The sequence below is a fragment of the Penicillium digitatum genome, chromosome 2, assembly GCF_016767815.1.
Source record: "Penicillium digitatum chromosome 2, complete sequence".
Taxonomy (NCBI): Eukaryota; Fungi; Ascomycota; class Eurotiomycetes; order Eurotiales; family Aspergillaceae; genus Penicillium; species Penicillium digitatum.
Window position 1 is genome coordinate 1,081,448 of NC_089385.1, and position 18,148 is coordinate 1,099,595.

At 48.7% G+C, this 18,148-nt stretch overlaps 5 protein-coding genes across 5 annotated transcripts; 3 read left to right on the forward strand and 2 right to left on the reverse strand.

Annotated features, from left to right (window-relative positions):
• Nucleotides 1–941: 941 nt before the first annotated feature.
• Nucleotides 942–2,858, forward strand: Pdw03_6454 (DUF1752-domain-containing protein; the record flags this gene model as incomplete). Its single annotated transcript, XM_014679983.2, has 3 exons — nt 942–1,035; nt 1,092–2,766; nt 2,840–2,858. 3 exons carry the CDS (start codon nt 942–944, stop codon nt 2,856–2,858), a joined length of 1,788 nt encoding a protein of 595 aa, XP_014535469.2.
• Nucleotides 2,859–9,244: 6,386 nt separating this feature from the next.
• Pdw03_6455 (Zinc finger, CCCH-type) lies at nt 9,245–12,762 on the forward strand (the record flags this gene model as incomplete). Its single annotated transcript, XM_014679982.2, has 11 exons — nt 9,245–9,293; nt 9,605–9,745; nt 10,034–11,644; nt 11,704–11,791; nt 11,844–11,956; nt 12,012–12,059; nt 12,119–12,153; nt 12,206–12,294; nt 12,356–12,391; nt 12,451–12,641; nt 12,698–12,762. The coding sequence occupies 11 exons, from the start codon at nt 9,245–9,247 to the stop codon at nt 12,760–12,762; spliced, it is 2,466 nt and encodes an 821-aa protein (XP_014535468.2).
• A 1,066-nt stretch (nt 12,763–13,828) lies between these two features.
• On the reverse strand, nt 13,829–15,213 carry Pdw03_6456 (putative 4-hydroxyphenylpyruvate dioxygenase 1; the record flags this gene model as incomplete). Its single annotated transcript, XM_014679981.1, has 4 exons — nt 13,829–13,963; nt 14,019–14,376; nt 14,437–14,496; nt 14,555–15,213. The coding sequence occupies 4 exons, from the start codon at nt 15,211–15,213 to the stop codon at nt 13,829–13,831; spliced, it is 1,212 nt and encodes a 403-aa protein (XP_014535467.1).
• Nucleotides 15,214–15,624: 411 nt separating this feature from the next.
• On the forward strand, nt 15,625–16,407 carry Pdw03_6457 (Tetratricopeptide-like helical; the record flags this gene model as incomplete). The annotated part of the gene is made up of 1 exon (XM_014679980.1): nt 15,625–16,407. One exon carries the CDS (start codon nt 15,625–15,627, stop codon nt 16,405–16,407), a length of 783 nt encoding a protein of 260 aa, XP_014535466.1.
• A 124-nt stretch (nt 16,408–16,531) lies between these two features.
• Nucleotides 16,532–18,115, reverse strand: Pdw03_6458 (Homogentisate 1,2-dioxygenase (HmgA), putative; the record flags this gene model as incomplete). Its single annotated transcript, XM_014679979.2, has 5 exons — nt 16,532–16,534; nt 16,597–16,723; nt 16,783–17,430; nt 17,483–17,992; nt 18,048–18,115. The coding sequence occupies 5 exons, from the start codon at nt 18,113–18,115 to the stop codon at nt 16,532–16,534; spliced, it is 1,356 nt and encodes a 451-aa protein (XP_014535465.2).
• Nucleotides 18,116–18,148: the final 33 nt, after the last annotated feature.

The window sequence follows — 18,148 nt, forward strand, 5'->3', positions numbered from 1 at the left end:
TACACCGGTGATTTGGGGAGGAACTTCGGAACTTCCTGTCGGAAAGGGAAAGAAAAGTCTAAGGTACTAGGGGAATACAGTGAGAACCACGGTAGGGAGGACCAGAAAACGGAGAACATATGTTGTAGACACGGTATCGATGTAATTCAGGGCCCCGTGATGTGACTGAATTTTCCCCCTTCACCGACCCTAATCCTTAGCTAGGAGAGATATTTCGGAATTCGAATATGTTTTATTCGATTTTTTTTTCCCCTTGTATTGTTTTGTTCTTACCCAAAATTTCCAAAATTTCTTATTCTTTTAGGAATATTTCCAATTTTTCAATTTTCCAATTTTCCAATTCCGAATTAAATTTTTTTTTTAATTTTTTCATTTTCATTTTCTTTTTATAATTTATTACCGTCCCCCTCTCCTTCCACTCCACTCCACCAAAGTGCCGCCCCCCGTCATTCTTATTGTCGTTACGACTCCCTTTCTTTTCCTCCTCCAGATTTCTCTAGTTCATCTCTCACAACCTACAATCCCTCTTACCCGTCAATCTTGAAAGATCGTTTCAGTCCGTGTTTCCAACACCCGCTTCATTTCTCCGACTCTTCGCCCCGGAATCTCCGCACTGTGGCGCTCTGACGGAAAAGTGACGGACATCCGGCACTAGAGCGTTGTCACCTCACTTGAAAATTCAAATTCGTTCTCAACCCGCACCTTTCGCGTGAGCATTCGATTGCATATCAGGCACCAAACCCGATTGATCGACTCTCTGCAGCACACCACAGGGCACGGACTCAATTTTCAAGGCCCATTCCAGAAATCGGCTGATAAACTTTCACCACCGGATCTCAAGCGCCGTACGACCACTATCGGGGGAGACGGCGACCCCGGAACATCAATTCACGATTTTCAACACCTACACTCACTTCATTGCTAGCTGTGGCGTCGCGAGAATGCCTTTAACCACACCGGTCCTCACGGTGGATGCCGACAATATTCACAAGGTGGACACCGCCAACGCTCAAAGTCTTCATGGAATGTGGATGGGTAAGCGAGACTGCTTCTGGTTCAGGGATCTCGTCTTTTGCTGACTTATCGTGTAGTATTTTCAAAATGTGCCGACTACATGGACCAAGGCCGCCGACTTGAAAATCTCAGTTGGCGGTTGTGGACTCGCGAAACCTTCTGTGTCGAACCCGAAAAGTCTGACAGCACTTCCGCCCACCCATTGCTACGATCTGAAGCTGGGGATTTACCTGAGCTTTCTGCCAGTGTCGAGTCGGCCGCGTCTGACCAAGCCGAGCGGATTGAAGCTCACATCAAACGTCCTAAGTTCTCCGACTATCGACCAGCCGTCGTTCGCGAGGACTCTCTAGCCAGCCTTGGCCGTGGAAAGGAGAAGCATATCACTTCGTTAGATTTGGAGCGGATGGTTCTTAACATTAAAGAAAAGAAGCAATTGGAGCCCAGGTCTCACCCTGTCGAGCCTCCTGCTCCCGTTGTCGACATTACTCCTCGCCCATCCACCCCAACTCCCACTCCTCCCTCCGTATCAACCGCTCGTCAACACCCTCATTTCTCCGTCCGACCGGCCCCCTACCCTCATGAGTCGACTGAGTCTTGCTCCACGACTGCCCCCGAGGGCAACGAGAGTGACACTGCACAGGTCAACGCGTCCGATACCAGTGTCTCCTCTTCCGGCATTCTTCCTGCCCGATCTGAATTGATCAAATCTACTAGTATTGTCCGTGGCTTCTCACCGTCACACATCTCATCTTCATTCAGATCGCAGCCAAGACTGTCTATCGAACCTAGTCCTTCCCGTTCCACTACACAACTGAAGCCATCGCCATTGAAGAAAAAGGGAGGCATGTTCACATTGGGCGGATCCTCCGGGGATGACGATGAAAGTTCGTTCGAAGAGCGCATGGTTCCACAGGCGGCCCAGCAGAACGTCGCCGGTGGAGTGTTGAAAACGAAGATTAACAACCCGGATTCCACGAAAAAGACCGCTTCTTTCAGCAATCAGGTCTCGTCCCACATCATTCCTAACTCGAAGAACATCAGTCGATCCGACGAGGACGCCATTGAGACAGATGATGAAGTCTCGGAGAGTGCGATCGAGGACGACGAAGACTCTGATTGGGAGGATTCCATCACTGAAGGTGGCGAGTCTAGCGTTGACGACCAAGGAGGGATGTTCCAACGGGTTGATTCCCGGCCCAATCTGGTCTCGCGTCGCTCGATGCTCACCATGATGATGCACCAGCCGGCCCGCATGCAAGGAAACGCATTCCGGTCCAGTCCCGCACTTCAACGATCACGGTTGACCTCGCCCAGCGGTCCATCTATTCCCCAGTCCCCTCCTGATAAGGATAAGGACGAGGAAAGCTTGGTCATGCGTGGCCCTGACATCCCCCGATCGAAGCCTATTGTGATGAACACCAACGCTTCGCACTCTATGGCACACTCCCCAAGAACTACCCGTCGTAACATGCTTGCTACTGAATTGACGGAGTCTCTCCGCCGACATCTTCTCTGGGAGCGACAGCAGAAAAGCGCGACAGCGAACGCTTTCCTCAAGCGTCGCCACACTGCCCACGACATGAAGAACCTTCAGGACTACCCCGGTCCCAAGGGTCCACACAAGGGAGTTGGTCCGAATCAGGCTAGTGCTGAAGTAGACACCAATGCTGCCAACCTTGACCTGGGCAAAAATGGCTCCTGGACCAACTACACCACTGACTATGGTCCCTGGGAGTATCACGTGAAGGGATGGTAATTCGTTCGCCTCTGATCCACTTTTACCTCCGCGCTTTTTGAATTTCCGCCGACTTGCTTTGCAACACAGCACAGCTTGTCCTTCTTGACACGTACGACCACGATCATGCATTGCATATATGGCGCATATCTGGAATCCTTTTTTTCTTTCTGCTTCGTCTTTTCTCCATCTCATCGGCTCCGGGGGCTAGGATGTTATCACAGCATCACTGGGCGTTTGGCGTTTGTTCTGCATGGAGGTTATGGCACACCGATTTCAAGGGCTATTTTTTCTTATGACCTTAATATCCATGTACAGCTCATATCCCTTGTGCTTTTTTCTGACCATCCATGGTTGATGCCACCTGGGCTTTGTTGTTTTTTGCGTCTTGCATTGCAAGATATTTCCGACTTGAGATTTTCTTGCCTGGAAAGTTCACCAAAAAAGGGGGGTTCATTTAATCATCTATCTCAGCGCTGCGTCTCTTACTGCATGTTCACATTTAACTGCAGAGAACACCTGGCATTTGTTTCACTACTTTCATTTGTCATTGGAGAGATGGTGAAGGTCTTTTTTTCTTTCTCTGCAACACCTGATACCACACGTTTATGTCATGCAATTCATCCGGCACCGATCTCCAAGGTCGGGCCACCACTTGTACGCTACCTGATGACAGCTAACAAACTAAAATTCCAATGAAAGAGATCAGAGAAAACTTGCCCTCACATGCGTATTGTATTTTCTTGACTGCGGGCTTAGATATCAGAAAAGGAGGCTTGCATAGGCCTCTAATGGTGGTCTAGACCTATGCCCGTACTGTAGCAGATGGCTATAGCTTTGCTGCAGAGCACTAGCAGTCCGCGAAGATTGCATGTGGAAATTCAGGGTTAATTTATGGCGCTGACACGTATGAGAGATGAGTCCGATGGCAGAAGATTGATACCTATCTGCATGTACTTTCTATGCAAGTGACCAATGATCCATTTTGATTATATTGCCGAAATACGCGGGCTAAATGGCACTTGACTGCTCCGTACTGCGTAGATCTATACGCCCTGGGATGTAGCCTTACACTAGGCACATCTATAAGTGCTGGATGTTGCACTCCCTATGACGAAGAGAGTAGGTGCCAATCAACAACCGCACCCAGGACATCAACAAAAGAAACGACAGAGTTGCCCTTTTTGTATGAATAATCATCGAATCATTGAATTTCCTAATGCGGTACCACCTGCCTAGACAGGTATTGACAAAAGTTTAGCTATGAGTTCATGAATGGACGCTTCTGTGACCATCTCTGCAGATCCCAGGGCGCTAAAAATATTAATCAAGGTCAGGTGGAATGCGAGAAAAAAAAACCAATTTGGATACAGGGGTGTTCAATCAAAAAGCAGCGCACTTAATATCCCGGTGCCCCATTTGTGGTCCTTGAAAAGATGTCAAAAGTACCTACCTCTCCTGGGAAACAAAAAGTTCGTGAAGATCTCGAACTTTGACCAAAAACTCGTATTCTTTTTCTAATATTCAGTTGACCATTTGTATGTATCATTTCACGACATTTCAACCTTGAAGGTTTGTGATGTTGATGTTTGATATTACGAGCCCAATTTAACCCCCCATGCAGCAGCCCCCGGAGTCTCTGCCGAAGAGAGCTTACACGGGCTAGTCCAAAACCGACCCGATCGACCGGCGAGATCCTCGGCGCCATCTTCTTTATTCGGCTTTGCACTGGTCACAGGTCCATGTGACGAGAAGCTTTGTCATCTTTGCATTAGTGTATGCCAGAGCTCCCGCAGCAGTCGGGAAGAGTTGATGGGCTTGCAAATCCACTCGACGAGGAAAGTGCTCAGTCCGCAGTGGCTTTCTCGCCCTGCATGCTTTGCAGGGCCAGCCCACTGGAAATCTCGGGGGCGTGCGGGATTATATGAGGGGGCCAGGTTGATTGGATTGGACTCGTGCTAGGTGGCTGACAGGGTGAGTTCTAGGCCTATAGGTGCACTTGGGGTTGTCACCTTTTCGATCTCGGTTCAATCTGGGGGCTATTTACTCTTGAAATCGTGCAACGATACTCGATACGATGTACGAACTACTAGTTATGATGCTTGTAAAGGATGCTGTAGCAAGGGAATCATACTCCGTTGGAAGGCTTCATTATGACACTATGATTAATTGTAATTTTTGCATACATGGATCTGGCATGCGTTATGCGTATTGTCATCATCGCCCTGCCTTCATTTTGTCATGTTTTAAAGGTGGGAGTTGCCTGAAGGATCAGGATTGATGTGCAGATCTTCAACAAAGGCTGCCTGCACTGAAGGATTTGTATCACGTTGATGTCATTAGTGGCATAGTTGTGTTTTCATGTATCGCCATGTATCGCCCTCGGTTGGAATGATGCCTATATGCATCAAGAGATGTATCAGTGTAGTGTGAAATGCCAATGGAAGGAGTGCAGAGTTTAACTACATAGTTGCATCGCCGCTCCGATGGTTTGCCGGGTGTCCACAATAGTCATGTGGCAACTGCACATGACCGGCGCACATGATCCGGGGGTGGAGCCGGATTATTGATGTCCGAGATCTATTCCTACGTTGTATTTCTCCATCTCCCATCGACTCTTTTCTCACGTCTCATTTTGTCTTTGAAAAATACCGATAGACACGAGATCGATCCCATTAAATTAACATGGTCCTCCCCCCCCGGGTCCCGCAGTGTCTCAGCGAGTGACGTATGCACCGCCTTTTCTCCAAGTTTGAACGGGTGTGGGGATGAAAACTTTTTCCTCCTGAAACACCCGACACCTTCTCCATCCTGGGAGCATCTCCAGTCTTTCCGGTCACCCCCGAGCCATGGGGCTCGAATTAGAACCATCACCTGGCAAAGAAATAAGGATTCGAGAACCAAACGGAGCCCATGACACAGATATAACTGACCTCATATCAAATTGAGTAGATGCACTCACCGACAGCATCCATGGAACAATCTAACCCAGATCGTGTACATTTACATCACAAGACTCTTCCTTCCGTTCCGACCCAATTACAGTGAAACAGCCACTGTGAGACAAGAGGCTCTTCTACGGAGTAGAGCCGTCACCCAATCTCTACGGAGTGTGCACACTCCAGCCTCTGTCTCCATAATCCACATGCCCAGTTAGGGCTAAATTTCCTCTCTTTCGGCCAGAATAGTATTCTTGATCTCAGCTCACACAGGCCAGAGAAGTGGGTATCCTAGTGGATCGTTCACAACCGGGGAGAGGCATGATTCGCCGTCTCCTTTTTTCTAATGTCTCACCGGTACTGAAATGTTTATAACTGATGCTGTACGCATGTAATAGCCTTCGCTCCGCATTTCCTAAATGGAACTTCATGCGACTTGTTACTTTCTAGGGCACAACCTCCACGGACCTCTCCACGACCAAGGCTGTTAGAAAGTGGCGTTGTGAAGCAAAAGTGGATCTCGGTGTTTTTTTTGGTCTCTGACACCTAACTGGCTCGTCGGGTTGGTCGGGTTGCGCCCGACGTGAAATCGGCATGCCGATGCAGCGTACTGCATGCAGCTTGTCAACAAAGCTACAACTACGGAGTACAACATACGACATGCGAGCATCTGAGAATATCTCGCTTTGCGAGTCACAAATGGACGGTGTTCGATTTGTTGGCAGATCGAGGCACTTTCCATGCAACTTCAGTCGCTTTCTCTGGGCTCTTTGATGATAGAGGCGAATAACACGGAGTAGACGCGCAAGACTACTCCGAAGTCTTCGTTGATTTCTTATGATCGTTCTCCACTACGAAGTGATCGGCCAACCGTGACCCATATTATCCCTGTCTACTCCGTAGGTCTCCTGAGCTCCTGAGCAAAGCTGATTTTGCATTCAGGTGCAGAGATTTTTTTTCAATTTGGGTTTGTTTAACTGAGTTCTTGCTATTCCTCCATATCAGGGGAAAACTGGTCATTCTAGCATCAATCCGGCACGACAACAGATGTCTTCTTTTTTTGTTCCCTCACTTCGCCACATTTCGCTAGCATGCATGACATCCCGCGTTTCGTAGCTATCCTGAATGAAGTGTTACATCACTGCGACTAAAGATAATTCGGCGAAGCCCCGAATGAGGCGCTCGGGATTGGCCCCCGGCTGGATGTAAACCCGTTTCCACAGTGCCAAAAAAAGGAACCCCCGTGACGCTGAATCGGGAAAACCCAGCCCAGTTGCGGTGCCAGTGATTGGCCAAATCCCAATTCTAGGCCCTCGGGTGGATAAAGGTCACGTGTATCAGCTTTCTCAGGAGCTCTGTACTCCGAAACCCCGCAAGATGCCAACATCCTCAATTGCCGTCATATAAGAATCAATAACCTTAGTTATAGTCAAAGCTAAGTGGATAGTGGATATCTTACAGGGCAAATTGATATCTCTATTGTGTCCAGAGGACAAATGCCGACATATGCTCAAACCGAAAACCTGCAAGCTATGCCCATGGTCAAACGCGCCAACACCCACGGAAGACCATGCGAGATTCTGGAAGGCTTCTGGAAGGATGATCCGGTTGGCCGATGAGATCGAGGTTTGATTCGGGCTTTGCCTCTTTTGGTGTTTTACTTACTGTATTGTATTTGGCTCTTACATTACCACACACTTAGCGGAACGCTCAGTACCGGAGCGGAGCTTCCATACCGCTGATTTTATTACAATACCATTGACCGAGGCTCAAATCAGTACTTTCAATATCCTTGTACCCTGGTGCGGAGTTTCTTCGGTATAAAGCTTCATACCCTATAGAGTAGTTTTGGTTTATTCTTGAAACAACAGTTCGGCTCTTAGATCGCAGGCAGTCTGGGGCTATGTGGAATGTCTAAACCGCAAGTATACACATTGATACTCCCCGAGGGTTTGGGCTGGGTACCAGTGTCGGACTAGCGGCAGCCACAGACAGGGTTTATGCACGGAGCACAGCATTGGAGGCCCCACTGCATGGGCAAGTGACCTCCAGGTAGCCTCGCCCATACTGTTTCCTTCAATCAGGTCTAACGCCACAGCTGTGCGGGATTTGAGCATTTCCTGTAGACAAAAGTGTAAATTCTCTCTGTTTTGGTACATTTGCTTTGTTCAATTTCCGGTCTTGAGTCCACCACCCAGTTCTTTCTTTTCTCTAACCTGGTTACTTCGACCGGAGTACGGAGTACTCACTCTCTGTCAAATTCCTTCCATCTCGGGGTGAACACGTAAAATCCGAAGGTCATGAAAGCTAGGTAGTTTGAAAGATGACTACGCTCTCACGCCTAGTGCCGAACAAAAAGCAAGATAGCCGTTGTGGTTAGTGGATCGATGTTGCATCCTAGTTAAAACGCACACCCTGGCGAAGACGCACCCATCCACGCAGGGATGCGGGAGTTCCAGAATTTCGGGCGCAAACCCCTCATCTTCTCCGCGCACAGCGGACCGACCGCTGCCCATGACTGGTAGCCGTTGAGCATCTTGCAAGCTTGTTTCGCCCGTCGGGTCGTATTATTCTCTCGGTGAGTGTTAAACTTTTTCTCTTAGATTAATTAACCTGGCCTCGCTGGCCGCGGGTGAGACCCATTGTCAAGGGAATATCCCCCGGCATGGAATGTAGAATAATATAAGGCGCATGCCCCGCTCCGTGTAGTGATTTGCACAGTTGGCAGATTGGACTTCGGGGTCCTGTTTCCCTCCTAGTTCTTTCTCTGGTGTTTTTTTGGGGGGGGGGGGGGGGGGGTTCTGCATGCAATGGTGCCGTGCAGGTGGGTTATTGCCAATCATTGCTAGTGTTTGGTTGGTTTTGCTTCCTGTTGTGGCTTCGAGCAGGTAATGTGCTTTTAGGCATGAACGCCACTGTATCTGGTTGTGATTTCGACGTGGGATGACGAATGCTATAATTGAGATTGTGTTGGATGTGAGCTCTAGAGGACCCTGCAGTGGTGTTATCATCATTATTTCGAGCTTGAAGTGGTGTTTGATGCTACAACATGCCATGGAGGTACTAAAAACAGGAGAGATTTACATGCGACAAATTCCCATCAACCGGCTGGTGATCTTCACCTAGAAACTAAGGGCACATTCGATGCACTGTGACTATTAGTGAGTCCGTAAGACTAGAAATGAGTCAAAGCCGAAAGGCGAATGAGATCATCGGTTCCGCCTGAAGTCTTGGCATTCGCCAGCAAAACCGTAAACAGCTTCTTGTATAGCTTCATCTCTTGCGACTTTGAAGATCTACTTGGGCCTATTTTCACGGACGTGTCACGTGTTACATCACCCTTTTTTTCTGCCCCGTCTTACTTTTGCTTAGCGCCGTGACGACAAAGATCACAAAAGTTCAGACGGTCACACATCTCTTACTGTGCAGATCTGATCCTGTCGATCTCAAGGTCACCCGATCTCTGCGTTGGCCCGCGTCACCTCCAAGTCGCCCAGTACCTGGCGATTTGACACTGGATCATTTTTCGCAACACGGCTTGAGGCTGAGTTTCAGTATGGGGAATAGATCATTTAGCAATGCGGGTCCAGTACCCCAAGCCGAAGGTGAGTCGCGCATAATTCTATTATTGGCTCGTGAAAGCCATCGAGCCGGAAGCTTTTCTTCTCCCAATCAATTCCATGAGATCTACTTGGGCGGATTATCTGGGTCGACCCTCAACCGGCTTTCGTCTCTGCAATCCCCTGTTGCATGTCGATACACCACATGTTGCATCCGCCACAAAGCCTATCAATCCCCATGTTATCTCCCAAGACTTGGTTGGGGTGCAGGGTGGTCCTGGTCTGCCAATTTGCCTGGATCGGAGTCGGCCACCCACAACCTTTTTGATCACATGCTCATGATGCTTGTTGAACAGGTACAGAGTTGCCGTCTTCTTTGACAATTGATGAGTTGTCAGAGGTCCGGTCGCCTGGTGTTGCATCCACCGATGAAACGAGTACTGCTCGCCAGTCATCGACTCGGCGACAGAAATGTCGCTTTTTAAAATCCAAAAAAGGCAAGTCTGTATTCAGTGTTTCTCTCTCCTTAGGGGCTTTCTGCCCATGTTGCCACTGCAACGATCGACGCGTCATTGAATACGGACTCCGGGTGCCACAGACAGGCCCCATCGGGAATGCTTGCACGCAGCATCTGCCATGTTCACCCAAAGGGCCAATTATTTCGAGTTCATGACCAGTATTGCATGTTTTACCCGTGCCCTAATCTTTTACGCATGTTTTCATTGTTCTGGTGATTTTCTGGGAAGGAGATGTGTCGCTCAGGTCATATGCTAACATTGTTCAAGGATGCCGAGTTGGAGCAGCATGTCCGTATCTACATGATACCTCGGCCACTGAGACTAAGAAGCCTTCGTCAGGCCAGCAGACAGCAGCCCATTCCTTAAGGAATGAAATCCAGAGTTCGGCACAAGGCGTTGTCACTGGTGCCGATAAATTGAACAATGGTGAAAACCAATCGAAGCAGAGCTCTGCCGCGGCTCCCATCCAGCCACAAAGACCAGTTTCCAAATTGGAACAAACAGACCCAAGAGAGTTCCAGATCAACCAATTGAGGCGGCGATACCGTCCACAGGAAGTCAATGATGCTCAGGGGACTACTTTGACATTTGGCTTGGTACCTTCTGATCCGGACTTCCCTTTTGAGCTTGAAAGACTCCAGTGTGTCCTTCGTGTCCCAAGCACTTATCCAAAAGGGCGGCCTACGCTTGCAGTGACAAATTCTGAAATGGAAGCTGCTTATCAAGCCAATGTTGTCAGAGGCTTCGATGATCTTGTCGATTTTACCTACCGTACCAATAGCCGAGGAACTCTTTTGGGCTGGCTGAACGGTCTGGACAAAAAGCTCGAATCTTTGCTAACTACCCTGGAGCGTGGGCCAACACTGAAGTTCTTTCCGAACCTTGGTGGTGGATCCACAACCAAAGACCATACAAAAGCCCCGGGAAAGACTCCAAGCCAGCCGAGCTCGTCTCAAGCCCATGTTAAAACGCCGAAGTGCGTTGCTAAGCCAGCACCACGGGCACGAACTGTAGCACCTAAGCACACAGCTGAAGCGAAAGCTGCGGCTGAGAAGAGACGAGCAACTGAGACAAAGCAGCTCGAGGCACGCCTTGGAAGACTGCCGTTGTACCAAAAACAACAGGATGGCAGGACATATGTTATTCCAATCCAGCCAACCAAAAAGGATCGCCTACCGCGAGCACTTCAAGCACTCAAGACTGTGAAATTGATTGTGCCACAGCTCTACCCGCTTGAACATAGCTTGATCAAGTTACAGGGAGCCGAAGGCCCCGAAGTGAAAGCCACAGAAGTGGGATTCACTCAGTGGGTAGAACAGACTTCGCAGCTGAGTCTGGTATCTCAGGTCAACTACCTGGCGAGCAATATCCACAAGTTCGCTGCAACGCCTTTGCCAAAAGAAGAGGAGCCCACTGAAACTGTACCTCCACCAGTGGAAGAAGATGAGGATGAGTTTGTGGAAGAGCCTGCAAAAGTACCTGCGACTCAAGATAATGAAGAAAGACCACATCTTGTTGTCATTCCAAGACCACCCGAATGGTCAGTTCCTGATCCCACCAGTGGCGCCGAGGGGACATCAGATGAATCCAGTTGCGAGGAAGACGAGTATTCAGATGAAGAGGAAGACGATGAAGGTGGTGCGCCCGTTCCCGCATCAGTGGATAACAACGCGCCCGGACGAGGCGTTGCACTTTCCTTTCCATTCTTAGAGCTCTATGGGATTGAGCTGCTGGAACTCTTGAACCTCAATATCACGATCAAATGTGATAGATGTAAGGTGGCGGTCGACATTAAGAACGTGCCACATATTACCGCTGAGCAGGGCCAGATGCCGAAAATGGAGTCGTGCAGGAAATGTGCTAATAATATGAGTGTCGGTGAGTATACACCTAATCTCAGTCTCTTTTTGAGATGGGTTATTGACTCTCATGTGCAGCGTTCCGGACACAGTTGATGCATTCTCATGCCAATCGTGCTGGCTACCTTGACTTGGGCGGCTGCACAATTGGGGACATGCTTCTTAGGTTGGTTCCCTCAATCACAGTCGTAGCTCTCCATTAACTCATCCTGCCATAGCGACTTCATCCCAACATGCTCCGAGTGCTCGACTCCCCATCCGGCACCGGGCATACCTGCAGTTCGCGGCGAGAGTGCCATGGGTATATGTCGCCAGTGCCATCGCAAAATGGGTAGGTTTGAATGCATATTGCCTGTTGTTTGGCTACTAAAATGTCCAAATTTTAGTTTTCAAGATTCCCGAGGTCAAATTCCTTCTGGTGGGAAGTGCAACAAGTAAGTCTCGATGTATCGAACTTGACACAAACGCTTTTACTGATTGTTCTATCATCTAGTCACTTCTCGTGGAGCCCTACCCCTGAAACGAAAGGTTCGTGTTATCTACAGCCCATCATTATGATAAAGTCTAATAATCATCCTAGCCTCAGGAGGTCCTCGGCATTGTCGCAGGACAAGAACTTCCGCGATGCGGTCGATGCCAGCACTATGCCAAGAGTCAACGCTGGTTCAGGTATGTGGTCCGCTATCGATGCGTTGGCAGCAGATCATAAGGTCACACTAACCCCTTACAGATTCAGCTGCTGCTCTAAGGTCTTCCCTTGTGACAAGTATGATTCCCCGCTGGATATCTCCCCATCCCTCTTCACATGCTGATTGATTTATTTAGATGCCACGACGCGGAAACCGACCACCCGAACGAACACGCAAATCGCATGATCTGTGGCTACTGCTCCCGCGAGCAAATCTATAGACCCGAAAACTGCGGTATCTGCAAAGCGGTCTTGATTGGAAAGGCAGGTAGTGGGTTCTGGGAGGGTGGAAAGGGAACGAGAAATCGGACTCTGATGAGTCGTAAAGGCATGTTATTCATTTTTGAAGTCATTGAGAGTCCATTCGTCTAACGGGGGCTCTAGATCCGAGGAAATTCAAGCGGGTAGGAGGTAATCCTCCTACTTCAAGTTCATCAAAGCGGAAGTAAACAAAAACGGTTGAGACTAAAACTATTGTTACAACCCCCGTGGAAGACATACCAGTACAACAAGACGCTGTCAGTCCCAATGTCAATTACATCTTCTTACAAACTATGAAACCCCAAAATCAACCTATCCACATCTCATAATGATCTCCCCTGCCTTGGTTATCCCAGCGAAACATTCCTATTCTTTCTGCTCCTCGCTGATTACCCACATAACCAATCTGAACGTCCACGAAATCAACCCACAATATATTCATCGAATTAGGGGTGCTTTACTCTGCCACTTGCGTTGCTACATACAAGTAGGTGATGTTGGCGATAGGCAACGGTGCTGACGCATCCGCCTCGAAACATCCACCCCCGTTTCATCTCTAAGAGAAATTCCAAGTCTCCACAGCACAGATATATCCAGAAGAGCTGGACCATACTGTGACAAAAGAAAAATTTCCTGGGAACAAAAAAGAAATAACTCTATGGCAAGAAATTTCTGCTTGCTGAATCAAGAGCCATGTTCGACCGGAAAGCATACTTGATGGAGAAGCTTCAATGTGGAGAGGACCGAATGACTAAAGGCGTGGTCAATGATGCTATTCTGGAATTGATAGGTGTATTAGATAGAAGTCTAGATGTACATCGGTTTAAGATTCGACAGAACGCGAGCTTGCGGACTTGTAGGATCAACGGAAGATAACTGGGTGATCAAGATTGCATCTTGTGAATTTTCTTTATGTTATCATTTCCTTTGAAGTACCCTAAGCCTTAAACTGCAAGACACTCAAATGAACGCCCATGCGGTCTCTGTCAAGTAAAACACCGTTGCTGACTGGGAATATTGTCTTCTCAATTCTCACGGTAGCCAGCCACCCCATCACCACTCACTGGGAAGCTGGAGGACACAAAAGCCCACGTTCAAATATTTCCTAAGCCATAGACCTAGGTTTAAAAATTCGGTGCACTATTGGATGGTTCAAATGTGTCATTAAGGAAACCCCCTAATTCGCTAAATGCTTGCAAATTCCCAACCGGCAAGGGCTCATCAAGATGCCCGACTATACGATTCTTTGAATCCTTAAATCAAGTTACCGCGAAGTTCCTGTTCTCGTTCGATAGCCTCAAATAGTGACTTGAAATTGCCGGCTCCAAAGCCCTCGAAGTTGTGTCGCTGGATAATTTCAATGAACACAGTGGGACGATCCATCATGTGCTATTTGTCTGGTTAGTATCTGTTCATGAAGACCGGAGCCATCATTTGGACATACCTTTGTGAAAAGCTGCAGCAGATAGCCACCCTCATCGAAATCAATCAAAATGTCTAAACTGCGGATGGTCTCGAAGCTTTCCTCGAGTACCAAGCCAGATTTCTTCAAGCGGGCCTCCATCTCCGTGTAGTAGGTCTCAGGAACCTTGATGAACTCGACACCACGTGCCTTGAGATTGGTAATATCACGGATAATATCGTCGGTGTGAAGTGCAATATGCTGTACACCGGCACCGTTATAGAAATCCACATATTCCTCGATCTGGGATTGCTTCTTGCCCTTTGCTGGCTCATTGATGGGCATCTTGACAATCTCGTTGGGCGACGCCATGACAACACTACTCAAAGCCGAGAACTCACTATGATAGTGAGGTTAGCATGGGACCTGGTGATCAGTCAACCCCTGGTAGGACACCTACGTGGAGATCTCGTTGTCATCGACGGACCAGAAACGGTGGAAGCCAAGAGCCTTCTCGTAGCTAACCGGTGGTATTAGAAAAAAGTAGTCCAAGTGGGAAAGATGGGATCTTCACTCACTATTCACAGATTTTATTCATCTCATCCCAATCCTGGTTTCCAACACAGTGATCGATCTTCTTGAGATGAACACCAGGCAAGAACTGCAAAATGGGATCCTCAATGCCAGTCTCAGCACGGTAGCCTGGAATAAAGACACCACGGTACTCGCTGCGCTCAATAAGGGTGTGGGTGGTCTGGCCATAAGTCTGAATAGTTGCAGTCTTGAGATGGCCACTCTTATCTTCCAGCACCTTTGGGTTCGAGACAGCCTTGGCACCATTCTTCACGGCAGCAAAGAAGACATCATTGACGTTATCAACTTCAAAAGCCACATCCTTGACTGCATCACCGTGTTTCTCGAGGTGGTCATGGATCTCCCGTAGCTCGGCTTGCTCTTCAGGATTGAAACGGTCGATTTGGTCAAGGGACCGCAGAGGGGATGTCAGAATAAATGTGATGTCACCGTTGCGGATGACATGGGAGCAGATGTTTCGGATGCCAGTCTCAAGACCTTTGTAGGCAATACGCTTAAAGCCCATGCGAGTGATGTAGTAACTTGCGGCTTGCTTGGCATTACCAACGTACCAGTGGACATGGTCGTAACCGCGGTAGCTGGCCACTGAAGATGCCTCGTCGACAACTGAGGGAGGACTATTGGAAATAGCTGAAGGAGCCATGTTGTTGAATCCCTTTTGTGATTGTGATGATGTCGGTAGATAAACTGTAGAGAGATGGTAGGACAAGATGAAAGGCGGTTGAGGTATTTGAATTTAAGTCAACGCTTCCATTTATTCGAAATGACTGATCCCCCAGTAGCCGCATCTTTTCTCGGCGGATATCTATGCCAATCCACTTTTACTGCTGACTTTTGGACGCCTTGCAACAGCTCCCCGGCGTGCGGCTATTGCAGGGCCCTGGAATACCCGCAGATATCCGAACTCGTTGAGTTCACTGTGATATCCGATGTTTCAATTTTGACGATTCTCAATTATTGAGACATTTAATACTGTTCGTCTATTATTATTAGCATGTTCTGAATTGTCTTTCACGATATCCTGCAACCCATCGCCTCAACACCAAATCCCAAGATGACATCGATCACGGCTGCTCGGCCAACACTGACGTCTAACGATTCGGCTGTGCTACAAGCTCTCTTTGATGCCGAATCCTCTCCATCATCGGGAGTCACTGTTGATTCATCGCTCCCCTCATGGCCATCGTCTCTGAATATCTCCGAAACAGACTTGACATCGCTCAAGCAGCGCGAAACAGACATCATCCGCCCGTTGTTATCAAACAAAGCACCAAGCATAGAGACAGTCCAGTCGGCACTGAACGATTTCGATACTCTCCTCACCCAATATCCAAAATATCCCTCCGCATACACAAATCGAGCACAAACACTTCGCCTGCTGGTCGATCTGATCTACAGCACAACTGCGGGTAGTGATCAAAGCACCGACACTGAGATAGCCGATGCTGCCCTCTTTGCTCCCCAAACCTCCCAGCTCTGCTCTCGCATCTTCTCCGACCTAGGCCAAGCCATTACCCTTGCCACGCCCGCCTTCCCCGCTGATGCAGTCTCAACCACCCAGGAGCGGTTGTTGGCTGACGCACACACGCATCGAGGTTACTTGCTTCTGAAAGCGGCACGCGTTAAAAAGGCTAGCTCTGGTGGTGAGGGGGCGGGACCGGAGCGTCTGCGTGGACTTTCGGCTGATCAGCTTGAGGAAATGGCGAGTCGGGATTTCTTCTTTGGGGGTCGTTACGGGAATACGATGGCGCAGCAGCTCTCTGTACATACGAATCCTTACGCTAAAATGTGTGGAGCCATAGTGAAGGAGGCGATGAAGAAGGAGCTCGAGGGGTGAAGATCATGAACAACGAAGAAGCAACTTAACTCGGGTAATTAGCATTTGAGATAACGATGTACTTGTGAAAAGCCCTTTCTGATAGATTTGATTGAATCATAGCGTTGGTATTTTTTTTTTCTTGTTACTATAGAACTGTTTAAAAATGTGTTTACTGCTTTATCGCATTGCTCAGGCCTAGAACTCTACCTTGAGCTTTTTTTTGCTAGGGTTCACAAAATGCCGCTTCAGGGGCTTCCAGCTGTGCTCGTTATATTCTGGCTGCACTTTCTGACAGGTCTTAAGACCCCACTCCGAGACGCCGACCATGTGAGTACTAAATAGTCGTCAGCAACTATATCACTTCTCAGCAACGGTAGCAAAAATCGAACGAACCTTTCAAACATGAAAGCCATACTTCCATCACCAACCTTTTGAGGCTTCAGCTCAGCATTGCTAGCTCCCTCAAAAGCACCCGAGTCGGGTCCATGCGCGCTCATGACGTTGTGCAAACTAGCACCAGCAGGCTTGAAACCACCGCCAATCTTCGCATCGTAGTCACCAGATATCAGGCCCATGAACTCCGACATGGTGTTACGGTGGTACCACGGTGGGCGGAAAGTACCTTCCGCGACGAGCCAGCGAGGAGGGAAGATGACAAAGTCAGCAACGGCCGTACCAAGGTGGTCCGATGGAGCCGTCAGCACAGTGAATATTGAAGGGTCGGGATGGTCAAATGAGATCGACCCAATAACATTAAAACGGCCGAGATCGTATTTGAAGGGGTAGTAATTGCCATGCCAGGCGACAACATCGAAGGGGGTGTGATTCTGTCGCGCGGTGAAGAGATTGTTATTGAATTTGGCGAAAAGCTTGTACTCGCTTTCCTCTTCATCGTCGAATGCCGCAATGGGGGCTTGGAAATCGCGTGCATTCGCCAGGCAGTTGGATCCAATGGGACCCAGCTCGGGGAGTTGGTAGTGGCCCTGGTATAATTCACAGATATATCCCCGTACAGGGCCATCTGGGAGTGTCACTCGATATCTGACGGAAGTGATTAGCCGTTGATCACAGGTAGACATGGACAGTTACCAACCTAACACCACGAGGAATAACGCAGATCTCATTTGGCCGCAGAAGAATGCGACCAAGTTCTGTCTGGATGTCCAGCACACCGTGCTGAGGTACAATTAGAAAGTCTCCGTCCGCGGAGTAAAAGGCTTCCTTGTCCATGTCCTTCCCTGCGGCATACATCAAGATACCTAAACCTTGCTTCTGTGTCGGGTCGCCAGATCCTGCAATCAAGTGCAGTCCATGCACCCAGTCGACCTTCTCATCTAGATCGAAGGGGTTCCATCGCAGCTGGTTAGGGATGTGGTGAAGCTTATGGGTCTCGATTGTCATACTCGTATGATACGAGTCGGCATCCTCCGCGGTGAAGTTCTCATGAGCGGCTGCGGGTAGAATCCGATAGACCCATGTCTGCTTATTCTCATGACGGGGCGCAGTGAAGGCCGTTCCCGAGAGCTTCTCGGTGTAAAGGCCATAGGGAGCTTTCTGCGGGGAATTTTGGCCAATTGGCAGAGCTCCGTCGACGGCTTCTGTCCTATTTCGTCATTGATTTGTGTTCATTCGGTGTTACGAACTATGCATAAACATACTCGTGATACGAGTCGAAGCCCGTCTGGTACTTATAAGGGTCAGGGTGATTGAAATTAGTGATAGGCATATTGGTAGTAATGTGTGAGATGTGGATAGTGCA